The 18,798-nt window shown below is 46.6% G+C and overlaps 1 protein-coding gene across 2 annotated transcripts; it reads left to right on the top strand.

Moving 5' to 3' along the window:
- The first annotated feature begins 8,004 nt into the window (after positions 1 to 8,004).
- LOC115250797 (general transcription factor II-I repeat domain-containing protein 2-like) lies at positions 8,005 to 10,475 on the top strand. 2 transcript variants are annotated; one of them, XM_029840913.1, is made up of 2 exons: positions 8,005 to 10,224; positions 10,308 to 10,475. In XM_029840913.1, the coding sequence occupies exon 1, from the start codon at positions 8,211 to 8,213 to the stop codon at positions 10,218 to 10,220; it is 2,010 nt and encodes a 669-aa protein (XP_029696773.1). In that variant the 5' UTR covers positions 8,005 to 8,210; the 3' UTR covers positions 10,221 to 10,224; positions 10,308 to 10,475. The 2 variants fall into 2 exon arrangements, with proteins under 2 accessions (XP_029696773.1, XP_029696774.1); XM_029840914.1 differs by lacking the exon at positions 10,308 to 10,475 and having other exon boundaries at positions 8,005 to 9,794; positions 9,877 to 10,299.
- The last annotated feature ends 8,323 nt before the right edge of the window (positions 10,476 to 18,798 follow it).

The raw sequence follows: 18,798 nt of genomic DNA, 5'->3' as shown, positions 1-18,798 counted from the left end.
CTACAAAACAACTGCCCCTCTGTATGTTTTCTGCTTTCAACACATACATTCTCCTCCATTTGCCATCAGGCATCTCTGATGATAGATAAGACACAGAAGGGAAAGGCAATGCACACACCACGTAAGGAAATGAAAGAATATGGATCTGCTCCATTTTCATGTCCATCACCGTGATTTTTAACCCACTTTATTTTGATTAGCAATGACAACAAGTTCATTACAGTTGAGCTCTAAACCCAGCAGCATCCGCTGAAGGTCACGCAGAAATGGAATAACAATGTGGATGTTTTCAAAAACCTTAATGACGTATGATGAAAATATTCATCATTAGGAGTTGTGCTGGGAGCACTTGTATTCGGCATAGGACATTGTAGGATGGCTTCAACACATTCAAGATAGCACATTTTCCTACTCCATGGGTAGAAAATGAGGAAATATTAGAAGGAGACCCTAGCTCCTCAACACACAGCCTCAGTAGCTGGGCATTGATTTCAAACAGATCAGCTAAGATCAACCTTATTCCAGTTCAATCAGTCAGTCAGTCAGTCAGTCAGCCTGCCTGCCTGCCTGCCTGTCTGTCTGTCTGTCTGTCTGTCTGTCTGTCTGTCTGTCTGTCTGTCTGTCTGTCTGTCTGTCTGTCTGTCTGTCAATCTTTATTTATATAGTATCTTTTACAATCAAAATTGTTTCAAGGCACTTTCGAGAATCCCAGGGCCTGACCCCAGACAAGCAACAGTGGCAAGGAAAAACTCCCCTTTAACAGGAAGAAACCTTGAGCAGGACCAGGCTCATGGAGGGGGACCCTCCTGCTGATGGTCGGCTGGGTGGAGAGGAGAGGAGAGGAGAGGAGAGGAGAGGAGAGGAGAGGGGAGGAGAGGGGGGAGGGGAGGGGAGGGGAGGGGAGGGGAGAAACCATGACCCACTGGGGTGACAGAGGCCTGTCAGGTGATCATGTTTCTAGACCCCGGCAGCCTTGGCCTATAGCAGCAGGTGTAGAAAATATCTTGTAAATTTAAAAGCAATCCATTTAATCCTTTTTAAAGTTCTCTAATTGTATTGAACTGCACCCTTTAAGTTTTACTGTAAGGTCCATGTATTTAACATAACACCCTGTGACTGGTGTTCATAATGGGATATATAATGAGTATCAAATTACCCTTCTTGTTACCTCGAAACTGCTTCAGGCCTTAAACTTAACATCAACATATCAAAATGCCAAATTTAACAAATTTAAGTTGAGGTTTTCAGGCATACTTTGATTCTTACATGGGATAGATTTTGATGATGTTATCTCAGCACAGTCTCCTCCCTATGGCTCTGTGTTTAATTTTAGCTCAGCCTTTTTTTTAATGAGGTGATGCTTGTCTCCACTTTCTCTGGACAGCCTTACCCATCCTCTCACACCCCAAAAGAGTGCTCAGCGAGGTTATTGGAGGCACTAATTCCCTTTAGCTGAGAGTGTTTCTGGCAGCTTGTGCAGGGTGTATCCCTGCCTCTTGCCTGGTCACTGGTGATATAGTCTACAGCAACGCCTTAACCCTGATTAGGAATGAAGTGATGGTTAACAGAAAATGGATTTGGATGGATGGATGATGGATGGATGTAGACTACAGAGAGGAAACTCATATCTAAAGTGAATATTTGTGCAAATGTGGCTTGACGGAAATAATTGTTTCAAGTTATTACACTGTGAATCTTTGTATTTTGTGGGGGCTTTTATTCTTAATCCCATGACACTCACCCTCCCTCACATTTCTGCCAAAGCAGTGCTGACAGGTCTGCATTTATGTCTTTCAGGAAGGGAATGAGGGATCTTACAGTATTAATGCAACCTGTGGGGAAGTAAGGCCATGATTAAATTTGTTTTGTCTGCAACAGACCTTTTACATTTGGCGAGTAACCCAATTTTAGCTGTGTCTGCTGGGGCCAGTGAAAACATTGTTCCCTTTGCTGTTTCCAGCCAGCCAACCGCCATAAATCATCTGTGGTGTTCTGTCTAGCCAAACAGAGCAAAATATCATCCAGTATTGATATCCAGTATACATACATACATACACACATACATATATATATATTTATATATATATGCTGAGAGTTATCATTACCACTTGCGTTTTAACGATAGCTCTTTTTAAGACATTTAAAATATTACTCACCAGGTAAATCTATTTAGCAGCATTATAGAACTCCTTTTCAGAACGTATTGTGTGACCTTACCACTTTCAATAAATGTAAAACATCCATCTCAGAATAAAGTAGTCATTCTGCCGGTCAAAGGTCTGAAATTTAAAGCCAGTTATTACAGCAATTATCCCTCACACCACTTTAAAGTCAGCAACCTGTCTCTTAAATTTCTTTTCTCCTGGTGCATTTAAGTCATATTCTCCCACATGCTGGCACTCTTCAGAAATATGGCATTTCTGTCCACAGTTGTACTTCTTTGGTACTCATATCCAATGTATTTGTCTCTATAAGCGATTTTACACCTACACTTAAGTATGCCTTTTGAGCTGAACAATGAGGATTGTGTAGTGCTTTTACACATCTGTCAGTTGGAAAAGGGTTAGGAATTTGTGACATGGATTAGCAGACAACATGGCGGTACATCTGCTCGGTAGTTGCATGGTTACATTCTGCAGTGTAATTACGCTGCATCTGTCCACCATGAAAAACGGGCCTTCTCGTTCATTCTCTATCCGCCTGCTCTGTTGGGCGTGCTGACTGTTGATGTAAACAGCCTAATTGAATGGTATCACTTTGATAAGACAATGAGAAAGCAAAGAAAAATGGGGCTATTGATGCGGGCCAGCTGCCCCTGCACAGACGCAACCTCAGTAAACCACCAGAGTCTTCTGAGAAAGTCCATTACACACTCAACAAGCCCAGCTGGAATAGTTCAACAAACAGGTTTTTTAGATCATAATCAATATAAACACATTAACTGAAAATAATATAATTTTATTTGTAAAACAGGTTTCAAAAACAGTGACCAGTCCTGAATCTGTTTGCCTACTTTTTTGCTTACCGACCAACCGATCGATCGATCGATCAATCTTTATTTATATAGCATCTGTTACAATCAAAATTTTCTCTAGGCGCTCAACAGAATCCCAGGGCCTGACCCCCAACAAGCAACAATGACAAGGAAAAACTCCTCTTTAACAGGAAGAAACCTTGAGCAGGACCAGGCTCATGTAGGGGGACCCTCCTGCTGATGCGCCTTGAAACCATTTTGATTGTATAAGACGCTATATTAATAAAGATTGACTGATTGATTGATTGATTGATGGGGGCTGAGTAGAGAGGGAGAAAAAGGGGGAGGACAGGTAGAGGAGAGACTAGTTAGAGATCAGGGAAATACATTATATTATAACAAGCTGTTAGCATAAGAGTTGAGTGGGTCAGTGGGTTCAGAGGTCAGCAGGTCAGCGCACAGCTATGAAGACGATACCTGTAGATGGATACAGAGAGAGGGGGAGGAGGGGCAGAGAAACAGAACATATTAGCCTAATAATTAGTTGACCCTCGGAATATGATAATTAGTCTATCTAGATTCTAGAATAATAAGTACAACTACAAAATTACTGTACTATAAGCTTTTTCAAACAGGAAGGTTTTAAATCTAATCTTGAAAGTAGAGATGGAGTCAGCCTCCCATAGCTGGACAGGGAACTGGTTCCACAGCAGGGGGACCTGGTAACTAAATGCCCGGTCCCTTATTCTGCCTTTAGAGACTCTGGGGACCACAAGTAAACCAGCATTCTGAGAGCGGAGCGGTCTGTTGGGCTGGTAAGGTGTCACTAGCGCCTCCAGGTAGGATGGAGCTAGGCCTCTGAGGACCTTGTAGGTCAGAAGAAAAAATTTAAAAATTATTCTAAATTTAATGGGCAGCCAATGAAGAGACGCCAGTACAGGAGTTATGTGATCTCTTTTGTCAATACCTGTCAGAACTCTGGCTGCAGCATTTTGGATCAGCTGGAGGCTTCTTAAAGAGTTGTTTGGACACCCTGATAATAAAGAATTACAATAGTCCAGCCTGGAAGTAACAAAAGCATGGACTAACTTTTCAGAATCATGCCGCATCAGTAGTTTCCTGATCTTTGCAATGTTTCTCAGATGAAAAAAGGCACTTCTAGAGACTAATTTAATGTGTCAGTTGAAGGACAGATTTTGCTCAAAAGTTACTCCAAGATTCCTCACAGAGACTAGATGCTAAGGAGATATAGTGATCATGTGATCTAATCTATCCCTGAGAGGTTCAGGACCAAACACCGTGACCTCAGTTTTTCCCGAGTTAAGGAGAAGGAAATTTGAAGACATCCAGGACTTTATGTCTTTAAGACAGGTCTGAAGCTTCACTAACTTCTCTGTGTCCTCTGGTTTCATGGATAAATAAAGCTGGGTGTCATCAGCATAACAATGAAAATTTATCCCATGCTGCCGAATAATGTTCCCTAAGGGAAGCATGTACAAGGTGAAAAGGATTGGTCCAAGTACAGAACCTTGTAGAACTCCACGGCGAGGGAACATTGTGGACATGAGCCAACTGTTCTAGTCATGTTCTAGTCTTTGTAACAGGATAATATGATCAACTGTATCAAAAGCAGCACTGAGATCCAGCAGAACCAGCATAGAATCCAGTCCATGATCTGAAGCTATAAGAAGATTGCTGTGGTGAGCTCTAAAGCCTGACTGAAACCTCTCAAATAGGCTGTTCCTCTGCAGGTGATCCAGTAACTGAGTAATCAAGGGTGTGGTTGAAGCTATGAGTTGGTTGGTTTATCTGTTGAAGGAAACCAGCTGACTCAAGTAATGAAATGAAGCCATTTCTAAAGCTGTCATTTACAACGTCTACATTGATATTAAAGTCTCCAATGATAATGACTTTGTCTGTTCTGAGGACCAAGTCAGATAAGAAATCAGAGAACTCGGAACTCTGAATGTGGCCCAGCAGGGGGCCGATAAACAACTATAAACAAAAGTGGCTTTTCTGCCTTCCAGTTCAGATGGGTGATGCCAAGAGTCAGGCTTTCAAATCCATAAATCAATCAATTTTTATTTATATAGCGTCTTTTACAATCAAAATTGTTTCTAGGTGCTTTACAGATCATGTAAAGGGGGTCCCTCCTGCTGATGGCCGGCTGGGTAGAGAGAGAGGAGAAGGGGGGAGGACATGTGGAGGAGAGAATAGGTAGGAGAGGAGAGGAGAGGAGAGATAGAGGTAGAGGAGAGAGTAGGCAAATGAACTGGAACCATGTTTTGGTCTAAGATTAATTTATAACTTGGAGTGTTAGAGTGATAGATTGCTGCCACTCCCCCTCCTCGACCAGTAACACGAGGAATATGATAATTAAGATGGGTAGGAGGAGTAGATTCATTTAAGCTAACATACTCCTCCTCCTGAAGCCAGGTCTCAGTAAGACAAATAAATCAATGTGATGATCCGCTATCAGGTCGTGCACTAACAGGGATTTACACAAAAGAGATCTAATATTTAACAGTCCACACTTAATTGTGATATTAGTTTCTCCAACTTGTGCTTTAGTATTAATTTTAATAAGATTATGGTGATTGACCGCTCCCCTGCTCTGTGCTTTTAACCATGGTACAGAGACTACCTCTATAGTGTTAAATATGTTATTGTTGGTGGATGAGGGTTCTATGGAAGCAGCAGAGAGGTGTGTAAGACTACAACTCTGCATCCTGGTCTGGAACCTGATTTGTCAGGTCACTTTGGGTCTAATAAAATTAGCCAAGTTCCTAGAAATGAGAGAAATACCGTCTCTCCTAATCAGACCAGGTTTTCTGCGGAACAGTGTCTCAAGAGCTAAGTCTCACCTCCAGAGCCATAAATAAACTAGACTTTATGCACCTATTACTTTCACTAAAGGAGTCAGAAGAGTAACTAATCCTTCCGCACCCTGAACACACAGGGTGGAACACCGGGTGAAATGCTAATGCTAATGATGAGTAGAATCAGCGGATCGAAATGACCTAATGACATTATTTTTCCCTGGTTGTTGGCAAGTGTCAAGAATTGCCCGAGCATTTAATTTCAAATGAAGTGTATCGAGCACACGCAGTGTCTCAATACATTAGCCAACAGAAGTTCCTATGAATTTGTGAAACTGTGAATTTGAATTGTGGTGATGTGCCATATCCTTGAGCACATGGCACATCTGCAGAAAAGATCTCTCCTGATACTGCAGCCTACCGCCAGAGGTCGACTGATTTGCTTTGACTTCTCTCGGAGGCTCTTCCTGCCATGTTATTCAGCCTAAAGCTCCAAGTGGCGTTGAATAAAAAGATGACAGCAATCAGGTCTGGGCTATTTTTACTTCAGTTTTGTCCAGTGGGAAAAAGGGATTGATGTGATGTCCATCTCTAACTCTGTCAGCAGTTTTGGACACTGTTTCTCTTTATGCTGCCCAGATCGCTGTTTCAATGCTGCCATTTAAACAAAGCCACAGTTTTAACCAAAGTTATTCTGGGTATAGAGCTATTATTTTGTGACCCACCTAGATGAGACGCATCAAGCATGTGAAAGAAATGGGGAAACTGAAGAAAAACTTTATTCAAGGAGAAACTAAAATAATATTATCATTCATTTCCAGGCTATTACCACTATCTGCTTTTTATGCATATATGAGATTTTCCTTCATTATTTCACATCCTTTCATTAAAATGCAAACCTCCTCCGGAGGACACCGACATCAAGTGCTTTTGCTCTGTTGAGCTGTTTTAATCCATCTGTGTGTTCAAGCTGTAAACTCCCACACACCAACACACAAAATTTAATTCCTGCCCACTCCCATTCAGTGTACTACGTTGTCACCGTGGGGATCGATATGCCTCAGTAATGGCTGCCTGGAGAGCGCAGCACTTGAATGACAGTTCTGGGACCAGGGTGGAGTGATGGAGCACCATTGCCAGCTTAATTAACTTCCAGTCTAGTCTCCAGTATTCACATTCAGCTACGCCCCCTTGACACCCTACCCGTTACCATCACTTTCCATGCATCACTCTCTAAAACTCCCCCATTACCGTTAGCGTAAACAACGTGCCAATTAAATGGATGCTTGCACAGTTGCAAGGCTTTGTTTGCACATGGGTCTCAAGCTAAATATTCATCTATGGGTGTGAGTCTTATTCACTGGGTCATACATTATGGATCAAATAGTTTTGCTAATGAAAGAAAGTTAAAAAAGGATTTTATACATCTGGCTGTACGCATGAGGTTTGTAAATGTCACAGGAGATGGTATGGACACATCCAATGTGCCTCAGTAAGTGCAGATTACCATTAAAGATTCCAATTTTCACCCTGTCGGTTCAGTTTTAAGTCAAAAGCTAATTTGCTTGGCTTGTTGCAAAGGAGATCAATAGTTTGAATAGTGAGAGACGAGGCGAGGTGCTGGTGATAGAGGGTGATTTCAGGGCGGTTTAACTGAATGCAGCACCCTCGGAGCCTGGATCCATCTGTCAGAGGAGGCTTCATAACCCACGGCAGCAGCAGCAGCCTTCTTTGCTATTCAGCTCACGGGCATGTCTTATTTTCTCTTACCAAGCACAACCGCAATCCAATGATGGCTGAAGCAGTCAGAGATTTTAGCTTAGCTGGCAGAGCTCACTTTGCATTTCGGCTTTGCTTAAGTTTATATTCTTTGATTGTGGGTATTGATGGAGTTTGATTTCAGACACAAACAGCTTCATTATTCAATCACGGTCGATTGGAAGTGCAAAATATCATCATGCCATAACGTATAAATTGATAATGTATTGATTTTGCACATGCCAGTCAAGGTTTGAAGTGATGTTGAACGTTGTTAACTTTCTTCTAACTTTCCTAACTTTGACAAGTGGATTAAATACACAATACAAATGCACAAGATATGTGTGCATACACACACGGTATGCTGATGTGCACACTGTTTCAGTTTCAGCCTTTTTTTTTTATAACTGGTGCACCACTGAAAGGTATAGACCAGGGGTAGGCAACCTGCAGCTCTGGAGCCGCATGCGGCTCTTCAGCCTCCTTATAGTGGCTCCCGATGGCCATGACAAAAAAACATGGAATGTTTTTTTTTCTTTTTTTCTTTTATTATGGTCATTATGTGTTCATTTTGTTGCACAATTCCCCTAGGGTTTTAGTTGATACCATCTAAATAAAGTTTTTTAATTATTTTTTTTATAATTTGTCACTTTAAATATATGTCACATCAACGTCAGCAGCCGTCGCCTTCACTTGCTGGTGGTACCACGGCGGGAACCCCTACCACTGTAAGCATGAAAAGAGCCCAAAAAAGAAAAAATTCAGAAGAAAATAGAGAGTTTAATGCAGCGTGGACATCTGCTTTTGCATTCACCGCCAATGACGCTGGCTTACCTGCGTGCTTGATATGTGGCGAGAAACTATCAAACAACAAAAAAAGTAACGTTGAAAGACATTTTCAAAGCAAGCATTTAGCATTTGCTGAAAAATACCCAACCGAAGATGAGCGCCAGAGAGCAATTTCGGAATTGCAACGACAAGCTGAAGAGAGAAAACTATCTTTCAAAAAATGGATCAGCTCTCCACAGTCAACTACAGCTGCTAGTTTTTTGGCAGCTCAGGAGATCGTGAAGAGGGGTAAGCCGTTCACAGACGGAGAATACATAAAAGAAACGTTTATTCAAATATCAGAGCATCTATTCTCCGATTTTAAAAACAAAAATGAAATTGTTCAGAAAATTAAAGACATGCCTCTCTCTGCAAAGACTGTTAAGGACAGGACCATTAAAATGGCAGCAAATATCAGTAGTAAGCAAATTGATGATATTAATTCAGCTCAAGCATTTTCAATTGCCTGTGATGAGTCAAGTGATGTAAACGATATTGAGCAGATAGCACTGTTATGCAGGTACGCCAATGCTAATGGGCCGCAGGAAGAACTGATTGAACTCATACCGCTTAAGGGCCAAACTCGGGGGCAGGACATTTGTGATGCTGTTGTGAGTTGTCTAAAAGATAAAGGGATAAACACCACTCACCTAGTGTCGGTATCTACTGACGGGGCGCCAAGTATGAGAGGAGCACAGAAGGGCTTTGTGAATTTACTTCAAATGTCACTGGGCCGAGATCTGATGACGTTTCACTGCATTATCCACCAAGAAGCACTTTGCGCACAAACATTTCCCCCTGAATGTGTGGAAGTAATGAACCTTGTTATTAAGATAGTGAACAAAATAATTGCGAATGGGTTAAGCCACCGACAGTTTTGTTCGTTGTTAGAAGAAGTCGAAAACACGTATTCAGATCTCCTGCTGCACAACAGAGTCCGGTGGCTGTCCAGGGGGGAGGTGCTGAAACGCTTCGCTGCCTGTCTGGAGCACGTAAAAACCTTCTTGGGAAATAAAGGCCTTGGGTATCCTGAACTGGAAGACCCATCTTGGCTGGAAAAGTTTTACTTCATGGTGGACATGACAAGTTACTTGAACATGCTGAATAAAAATCTCCAAGGACAGGGAAGCACGGCACTGCACATGCTGGAGGAGATTTTGGCATTTGAGCGCAAGATGACAGTGTTCGCCAGAGATGTACAAAATGGCACGCTCTCTCACTTCCCCTCCCTAAGAGAGTTCAAAGAAGCAAACAATCACATAAATTGTGATTATTTCCACCGTGCCATTACTGCAATGCAAGCTGCATTTGAAAAAAGGTTCAGTGAGTTCAGAAAGGAGAAACAGACTCTCTCTTTCCCTGTCGCACCACTGAACAGCGACCCATCCCTGCTGAACACATCCGCATTCACAGGAGTAAGTAAGCCTGATCTAGAAATTGAACTGGCCGATATTGCGGATAAAGTTTTGTGGGTTAACAAGTTTAAATCCCTGTCAGCGGATCTTGAAGAAGTCGTCCGTCAGAGGGCTACTCTCGCTAAAGAGCACAAATGGAGTGATATGGAAAAACTACCCCAACCCGACAAACTTATTTTTGCAACATGGAATGCCATTCCCGACACCTATATCAACATGAAAAGGTGTGCATTTGGAGTCCTATCCATCTTTGGCTCAACTTACTTATGCGAGCAAGTTTTCTCAAGCATGAACATTATAAAGTCCAAATACCGCTCCCGCTTCACCAGCGAGACTCTACAGTCCTGCGTGAAGATGAAAGTCACATCTTACAGCGCCGACATAGGGAAGATCTGCAGGGAAATGCAGACACAGAAATCTCACTAAACAGGTAAGAGGAACATAATTTAATAAGCTATTTTTTCAAAAAAATCCTCATACTCAGAACTGATGTAGTTTTTTTTGTATTTTAAGGTACGTCCATTGATCACTGGCTGGCTGCCAACAAACCCGAAGAGGACGGGAGAACGCATGGGTTACTACTATTAAACATATGTATATATACATATATATATTAAAGTGGGCTTGTTTGTTGTATTCACTGGTTTCAACTGTTAAAATTTAAATAAAGATTAAAACTTAGAAGTTTATAAACTCTGTAATTTTTTGCGGCTCCAGACACATTTTTTTGGGAGGGGGGTGGGCAAAGTGGCTCTTTTGATAAAAAAGGTTGCCGACCCCTGGTATAGACCATGGCAGATCTTATCCGCGAAATATGGTAAAGTTGGGGTTTTCCCCTCAAGTCAATTGATAATGACTATCTGCCGATACTGAGTCCTGATCCGATACTTTGGCAATGCATTACAAAAAGAAAATAATACATCTGAGTTGTCCCCTAAAAGTTTTTATTATTATTATTGAAACAGTGAAAAGATCTATGCATCACTGTTAAGTCGATGTACTAGTACATAAAACGATGTGAAACTTTGTACATAGGCCTTAACTGCTGAAAATGTCAATACTTTCAGATTGGTTGCTGAAATAGAAACATTTTAACCCTGCCACAGTCCAATGAGCATGTGAGTGCCGTTGATTGCTAGATCAGATTGCTAGATTGCCACAAAATAAACTATATATATATATATATATATATATATATATATATATATATATGTGTGTGTGTGTGTGTGTGTGTGTATGTGTTGTTGGATTGCAATATTCTCGAGTCTGTCAATGCCGATCAGCGTGTTCTCTGAATTAAGGCTTTAAGGAGATTCATACCAAAAAAAAAAAAAAAAAAATTATTTCAAAATGTATTTAGCAAATAGAATCAATTCAAGATACAAATAATACAGAGCTCCAGGCCAGTTCAAAACCCTACAATAACAGAGTCAATTGTCAGGGCATGAAGTCTGACAACCTAACTATCCCTTGACCCAGTCTTTTATAGAAACCCATTGTTGTGACTCCTACTCTGGCCCCACCTCCTCCTGGGCAATCAGCTCAACCACCACCACCTGGGCCCTCTCCTGCAGCTGCACCCAATCCGCCCAAACGACTCTGCACCCATAAAAGGCCCCTATGCACTCAGGCCAGTGCTTGATCTTACTGATGTTTTTGGCAACACGTCCCGTGGACCCAGCATCTCTCCAGGCTCCCCAGCGACTCCCTGCGTCTTCCAGAGACTCCTCTGCAACCTTCCTAGCCCCTCTTCCTCTGACCTCTTCTCTCCCTTCCTCGGACGGATTTCTCCTATCCTCTGGACACTTGGACTCTCCCACAGACTCTCGCCCCTGGATCTCGAACTTGGTTCGTCTGCCGCATCACGCACCTATAGTTTGTCTCGGCCTCTCTCATTTTGTTTCTTCCCTCCTGGTTTTTTTTGCTTCAATAAACCTTCAGAGTTTACTTTTTTTAAGTCCCGTGTCTGTCTGCCTTCTTTGGGGTTCCGCCACACTTGACCGCCAGTCCTCTCGAGCGTAACAGAAAGATCAAGCCAAGATGAGTCAAGGTGGAACCCCGGGGCAGCCGGGCGACCCTAGGACCCCCACGTTACCCTCCCCCCTCGAAAGAAGAGTGGAGGCCCACTCTGCCCAGCTCTCCTCCCTTCAGTCGGAGCTAACCAAGGCCTTCCCCACAATCCAGGGGGAGATTTCCGAGCTCCAGAGCTCCTCCCAGACCACCTCCAGTACCCTGTCCGCCCTCTCCAACCAGATGTCCGCCATGGCAACCGTTTTGGCTTCCATTATTCAGAAGCTAGGCAGCGACCCCGGTGGGGCTGCTCCATCAGAACCATCTCTCCCGCTTTCTCCCCGAGCCGAGCCCAACCTTGCCAGCCCCCGTGTGTTCGGCGGGGATTTCGACCTGGGCAAGGGGTTCCTCCACCAATGTGAGCTGCTCTTCCGCCATCAGCCCTCCAGATTTGTTTCCGACGAGGCCAAGGTTGGATTTATAACCTCCCTCCTGGCCGACAAGGCATTGAGCTGGGCCATAGCTGCCGTCGACCTGGACCCCCGCCTCTCCTCAGACTACAGCGCCTTTCGACGGGAGTTCAAGGCTGTGTTCGAGCACCCCACCTACGGTGAAGACGCCGCGAGTCGTCTGCTCGCTCTCCAGCAGGGGTCACGGTCAGTTGCGGAGTACACCCTTGAGTTCCGCATCCTGGCTGCAGAGAGCCGCTGGGGCGAGACCGCGCTCCGTAGCGTCTATCGACGGGGCCTGAGTGAGGCAATCAAGGACCTGATTGTGAGAGACCGCCCCTCGTCACTCAACGAGCTGATCACCCTCTCGCTCCAGATGGATGAACGACTACGGGAGCGCCGCCAGGAGCGCGCCCAACGTGCGGGCGGTTCTACCCGCCAACTCTCCCACCGCACTTCCTCTGTCCCTGACTTCTCCCTTACCAGCACTGCCGCCCCGCCTCCTCACATCCTCTTGCAATCCCCAGCTCACTCCTCCCCCAGAGTCGGAGAGGAACCCATGCAGATCGGCCGGTCCCGTCTCTCACGGCAGGAGCGGGAGCAAAGACTCCGAGACCAGTTGTGCCTGTACTGCGGAAACAACGGCCACTTCATCCAAGCCTGCCCCGTCCGACCAAAAGGGCCTGCTCGCCAGTAGGGGGAGTACTGGTGAGCCGAGCTGTGATTCCCCAACCCACCGAGCAACACAACCGCCTCTTCCCCGCAACCCTCTCCTGGGATAAGGAGTCTATTCCGGTGAGTGTTCTCATTGACTCTGGGGCTGATGAGTCCCTGATGGACTTTTCTCTCGCGCGTCAAGCTGGCATTCCCCTGGTTCCTCTCGATCGCTCCCTGTCCCCCCAGGCGATCGATGGCCGCTCTCTGGGTAACATCACGCATCGCACCATCCCACTCACCCTAACACTCTCGGGTAATCACATAGAGAGTACACCTTTCCTGGTTTTGCACGCCCCCACCGCTCCACTCATGTTAGGAAGACCGTGGTTGGAAAGGCACGACCCCCACATCTCATGGACTTCGGGTCGGATCCTGGGGTGGAGCGTGGCCTGTCACGCCAACTGCCTTCGCTCCGCCCCCTCTCCATCCAGTAATCCCAGGCCCGCGCTCACTCCCCCGGATCTCACTGGTGTTCCCCCTATCTACAATGATTTAGCCCGTGTTCAGTAAGGACAATGCTCTGTCCCTTCCCCCTCACCGGCCCTATGATTGCCCCATCGACCTCCTCCCCGGGGCTCCCTACCCCACGGGTCGACTTTACAATCTCTCCATCCCAGAGGAGGTGATGCGCAACTACATCACTGAATCCCTTGCCTCTGGGATCATAAGACCATCGTCATCCCCCTTAGCTGCAGGTTTCTTCTTTGTAGCCAAGAAGGATGGCGGCCTGAGGCCCTGCATCGACTTCCGCAAACTTAACAACATCACCGTTAAGAACAAGTACCCTCTTCCCCTTATGAGTTCCACGTTCGAGCCTCTCACTCATGCCCGGGTGTTCACTAAGTTAGACCTCCGCAACGCTTACCACTTGGTGCGGATCAGGAAAGGGGACGAATGGAAGACCGCCTTCAACACACACCTCGGGCACTTCGAATACCTGGTCATGCCCTTCGGCCTCTCCAACGCCCCCGCCGTCTTCCAGGAGTTGGTCAACGATGTGCTCCGGGACATGATCAACGTCTTTGTGGTGGTCTACTTGGACGACATCTTGATCTTCTCCCGCACCATGGAGGAGCACCACCAGCATGTTCGCCTGGTCCTACAACGGCTTTTGGGGAACCGACTATTCATCAAAGCCGAGAAGTGCGTCTTCCACTCCGCCTCAGTGGGGTACCTCGGCTACATCGTGGAGGAGGGGCGGGTGCGCGCAGATCCGGCCAAGATCCAGGCTGTGGTGGAGTGGCCACGCCCCACCGACCGCACTCAGCTTCGCCGGTTCCTTGGGTTCGCCGGGTTCATCCGGCGGTTCATCAAAGGGTTCAGTCAAGTGGCTGCCCCTCTCTCCGCTCTCACCTCCACCTCGCGCCCTTTCGCCTGGACACCGGAGGCTGAGACCGCCTTCTCGGCCCTCAAGGACAGGTTCACGACGGCTCCGGTGCTCGCCCATCCAGACCCCGCTCGGCAGTTCATCGTCGAGGTCGATGCTTCGGACGCGGGCATCGGGGCAGTCCTCTCCCAGCGGTCCGAGGCAGACCAGAAGATTCACCCATGTGCCAAATTTTCCCGCCGTTTTGATCCGGCTGAACGAAATTACGATGTGGGCAACAGGGAACTTCTGGCGGTCTATGGAGCCTTGGTGGAGTGGAGACACTGGCTGGAGGGAGCAAAGCACCCGTTCCTTGTGTGGTCGGACCATAAGAACTTGACCTATGTGAGAACGGCCAAGAGACTCAATCCCAGACAGGGCCGCTGGGCTCTCTTCTTCAGTCGGTTTGATTTCACCCTCACTTTCCGTCCTGGTTCCAAGAATATCCGGGCTGATGCCCTCTCCCGCCAGTTTCCGGAGGAATTCCCCGGCGCCCCCAGGGACCCTGACACCATCGTCCCCCCGGCCCGGGTCATAGGGGTCATCTCCTGGCCGATCGAGACGGCCGTCGAGCAAGCCCAGAGAGACGAGCCAGATCCTGGGAACGGGCCTCAGGGCCGAATGTTCGTGCCTTCCTCCGTCCGGCCGCAGGTGCTAGAGTGGGGCCACTCCAGTTGTTTCGCCTGCCATCCGGGCGTGCGTCGGACGGCGGAGTTTGTGCAGCGGCGCTTCTGGTGGCCCAACCTCCAAGAGGATGTTCGGGAGTTTGTGGGCGCCTGCACGGTCTGTGCCCGCAGCAAGGCCTCCCATCGCTCGCCAGCAGGCCTTCTGCACCCCCTTCCCGTCCCCAGTCGACCCTGGTCTCACGTAGCCCTGGATTTTGTGACGGGCCTCCCCGTCTCGCAGGGGAACGACACCATCCTGACCATTGTGGACCGCTTCTCCAAGGGGGTCCAAACTCCCTTCTGCTGCAGAAACAGCTGAACTCCTGGTCTCCCACGTGGTACGTCTCCATGGGATCCCCCTTGACGTGGTCTCTGACCGTGGCCCCCAATTCACTTCTAGGGTGTGGCAGGCCTTCTGCAAGGGGATTGGGGCCACGGTCAGCCTGTCCTCTGGGTACCACCCCCAGTCCAACGGACAAGCCGAACGGGCCAACCAGGCTTTGGAGGCGGCCCTGCGCTGCGTGACCACCAGCAATCCTGCCTCCTGGTCCAAGTTCCTGCCGTGGGTGGAATACTCCCTCAACGCCATGGAGAGCTCTGCTACTGGTATGTCCCCCTTTCAATGTTTCCTGGGCTACCAACCCCCTCTGTTCCCCCAGCAGGAGCTGGAGATCGCAGTGCCGTCTACCAGGGCCCATCTCCGCCAATGTAGGCGCATCTGGAAGACTGCCCGCAAAGCCATCTTGCGGGCCACTGAGCAGTCCCGGCGTTCGGCCAACCGGCGAAGGAGGCCGGCCCCTGCTTACCGGCCTGGCCAGAAGGTCTGGCTGTTGGCCCGGGACCTGCCCCTCCAGACCTCGCAGACTTCCTCCAGAAAGCTGAACCCCCGCTACATTGGTCCATACACCATCTGCAGCATCGTCAACCCCTCTGCAGTCCGTTTGGATCTCCCTGCCGCCCTCAAGGTCCACCCGGTCTTCCACGTCTCGCTCATTAAACCCTTCTCCACCAGCCCCCTGTCCCCTCCTGCTCCGACTCCACCTCCCCCACAGGTCCTGTCGGACGGAGAGCCGGTGTGGAGCGTTAACAAGCTGCTGGCGGTCCGCCGACGGGGAAGGGGCTTCCAGTACCTGGTGGATTGGGTGGGTTACGGCCCCGAAGACCGGAGCTGGGTGCCCCCATCCTATCTCGCTGACCCCTCCCTCCTCGAAGACTTCTACCGGGAGCACCCGGATGCTCCTGGGCGGTCGTCCGGTGCCTCCCGTAAGGGGGGGGGTACTGTTGTGACTCCTACTCTGGCCCCACCTCCTCCTGGGCAATCAGCTCAACCACCACCACCTGGGCCCTCTCCTGCAGCTGCACCCAATCCGCCCAAACGACTCTGCACCCATAAAAGGCCCCTATGCACTCAGGCCAGTGCTTGATCTTACTGATGTTTTGGCAACACGTCCGTGGACCCAGCATCTCTCCAGGCTCCCCAGCGACTCCCTGCGTCTTCCAGAGACTCCTCTGCAACCTTCCTAGCCCCTCTTCCTCTGACCTCTTCCTCTTCCCCTTCCTCGGACGGATTTCTCCTATCCTCTGGACACTTGGACTCTCCCACAGACTCTCGCCCCTGGATCTCGAACTTGGTTCGTCTGCCGCATCACGCACCTATAGTTTGTCTCGGCCTCTCTCATTTTGTTTCTTCCCTCCTGGTTTTTTTGCTTCAATAAACCTTCAGAGTTTACTTTTTTAAGTCCGTGTCTGTCTGCCTTCTTTGGGGTTCCGCCACACTTGACCGCCAGTCCTCTCGAGCGTAACACCCATAGGCAAATTATTGATGCTAATTCAGTCGAATGTTGTCTTCTGATTGGATGACCTCCTCTTCTCCTTCCAGTTCCATTGGATGCTGGCACAGTCCTTGTTCTCCATTGTTTTTAACTGTTTCCCAGAGACCCAGGTCAAAGTTCACATTCTTCTTGCAGACGAACTCATCAACACCACTAAACTATGCTGTCTAGTTTAACGATGGGTTGTTTAACACTTTCAGCCTGACCGTCTCCACTGATTACAATTATCTAAACAACAGTCATGTCAAGGAAGGTTCAACTTTTTATCTTTATTACACTTGCTAATGATTATATTATCTCTTTATCTCTAACATCTAAACTAATTCTAACATAAAAGAGAGACATATACAAAAAAGTATATACAGTATATATAAAAAAGACAGAGCTTCATCTTCAAAAGAGGCATATATTGCTTTTCATATGCATTTCCAGACTGAGTGACCCAATCACTGCCACTCACATTGACTGAATGTATGCCCTCTCATGAGCCACCTCTGCTACACAGTAGCAACTCTACAGGTATGGCATGGTTGGTTTGGTTGTCTATCACACCATAGAAAGTCTCGCAGTTGCAGTTGGCATGTAAACGCAACTTTGTGTTCAGCTCTAATAAATGTTTGGTTTGAACTGGCGCTTTTATTGCCAGTACAGAAAAGACAAAAGTCATGATACAATAAATTCTTTATTACAGTCGGCGGGTAAAATCCAGACACTTTACAATGTCCAAAAATGAAAATTTAGCAAGACCGAAAATACGAAGAACTTAAGTATGCACACAGCATGAAACAGCAACCTGCAAATATTTGAAGCAATTCTAACAGTTTATTTTGTTAAATGTTAGCAACATTTGATAAAATAAAGGCTGAATTTCTGTATTCAACAAATAATGCAATTTCAAAATAGAAGCAGGGCACCACTGGTGGATAACTAGCCAACTCATTATTCCCATAACAGGAAAGAAGAATGATACTTTCTAAATATAATTCTATGTTAAGAGTGATCTCACAATGAATTAACTAAAAACCCTAAAAAAAACTCTGACCTGCTGTCTAGTTTCCAAAGATTCCGTGGCCTTGTCAAGCCATCTCTCCCTCATGTTTCTTGATGGTCAGTGCTGTAATTTACTGTCAATTTGATTAAACCACTTCCAGTCCTATGTCCATCCCACTTTGTTGCTTGATTGTCCATCTTTGGTGTTTTTAGCTTTGTTGATATCACATTTATGTCTGCCGGTTCCTCTGGTCGGCCGTTGGAGACTTTCCGATAAACTTTCATCAGGTCTCACTATGTAGCTCCTTCTTCTCTCGTCTGCCACACTGCTCAAAACATGTTGTACCTTTTTAAATATGGTATTGCCTTATTTGTAGCCGCAAATTATCATTATGTGAAATTAAGAAATGCACAATGTTGCTTTTGTGGGGTTTTTAAAAAATGGTGGGTATGAGGTGAGTTTTCTTAAAGGCGTTCCTCTCATGACTCATCTGTGATGTGACTCCCCAGGCTGATCACAGCATTAACAGACTGGCATCAACATAATAGTACCTACTTGCCATCCTTAGGATCCCAGCCGAGTAGCCTGGTATCCCTAGTGGAAAAGCCTCTAAACCGTACCGCATCATGTTGCACTAGGTAAGTACCAGTAAAAAAATTATTGATGCTAATTCAGTCGAATGTTGTCTTCTGATTGGATGACCTCCTCTTCTCCTTCCAGTTCCATTGGATGCTGGCACAGTCCTTGTTCTCCATTGTTTTTAACTGTTTCCCAGAGACCCAGGTCAAAGTTCACATTCTTCTTGCAGACGAACTCATCAACACCACTAAACTATGCTGTCTAGTTTAACGATGGGTTGTTTAACACTTTCAGCCTGACCGTCTCCACTGATTACAATTATCTAAACAACAGTCATGTCAAGGAAGGTTCAACTTTTTATCTTTATTACACTTGCTAATGATTATATTATCTCT

Source organism: Takifugu rubripes, chromosome 8 (genome assembly GCF_901000725.2).
Source record: "Takifugu rubripes chromosome 8, fTakRub1.2, whole genome shotgun sequence".
NCBI lineage: Eukaryota > Metazoa > Chordata > Actinopteri > Tetraodontiformes > Tetraodontidae > Takifugu > Takifugu rubripes.
Note: the sequence above shows the minus strand (reverse complement) of the source record. Positions and strands in the feature narration are given on the sequence as shown.

Coding starts and splice junctions, on each gene's coding strand:
- LOC115250797 (XM_029840913.1), top strand. CDS start 8,211: ATGTCACATCAACGTCAGCAGCCGTCGCCTTCACTTGCTGGTGGTACC.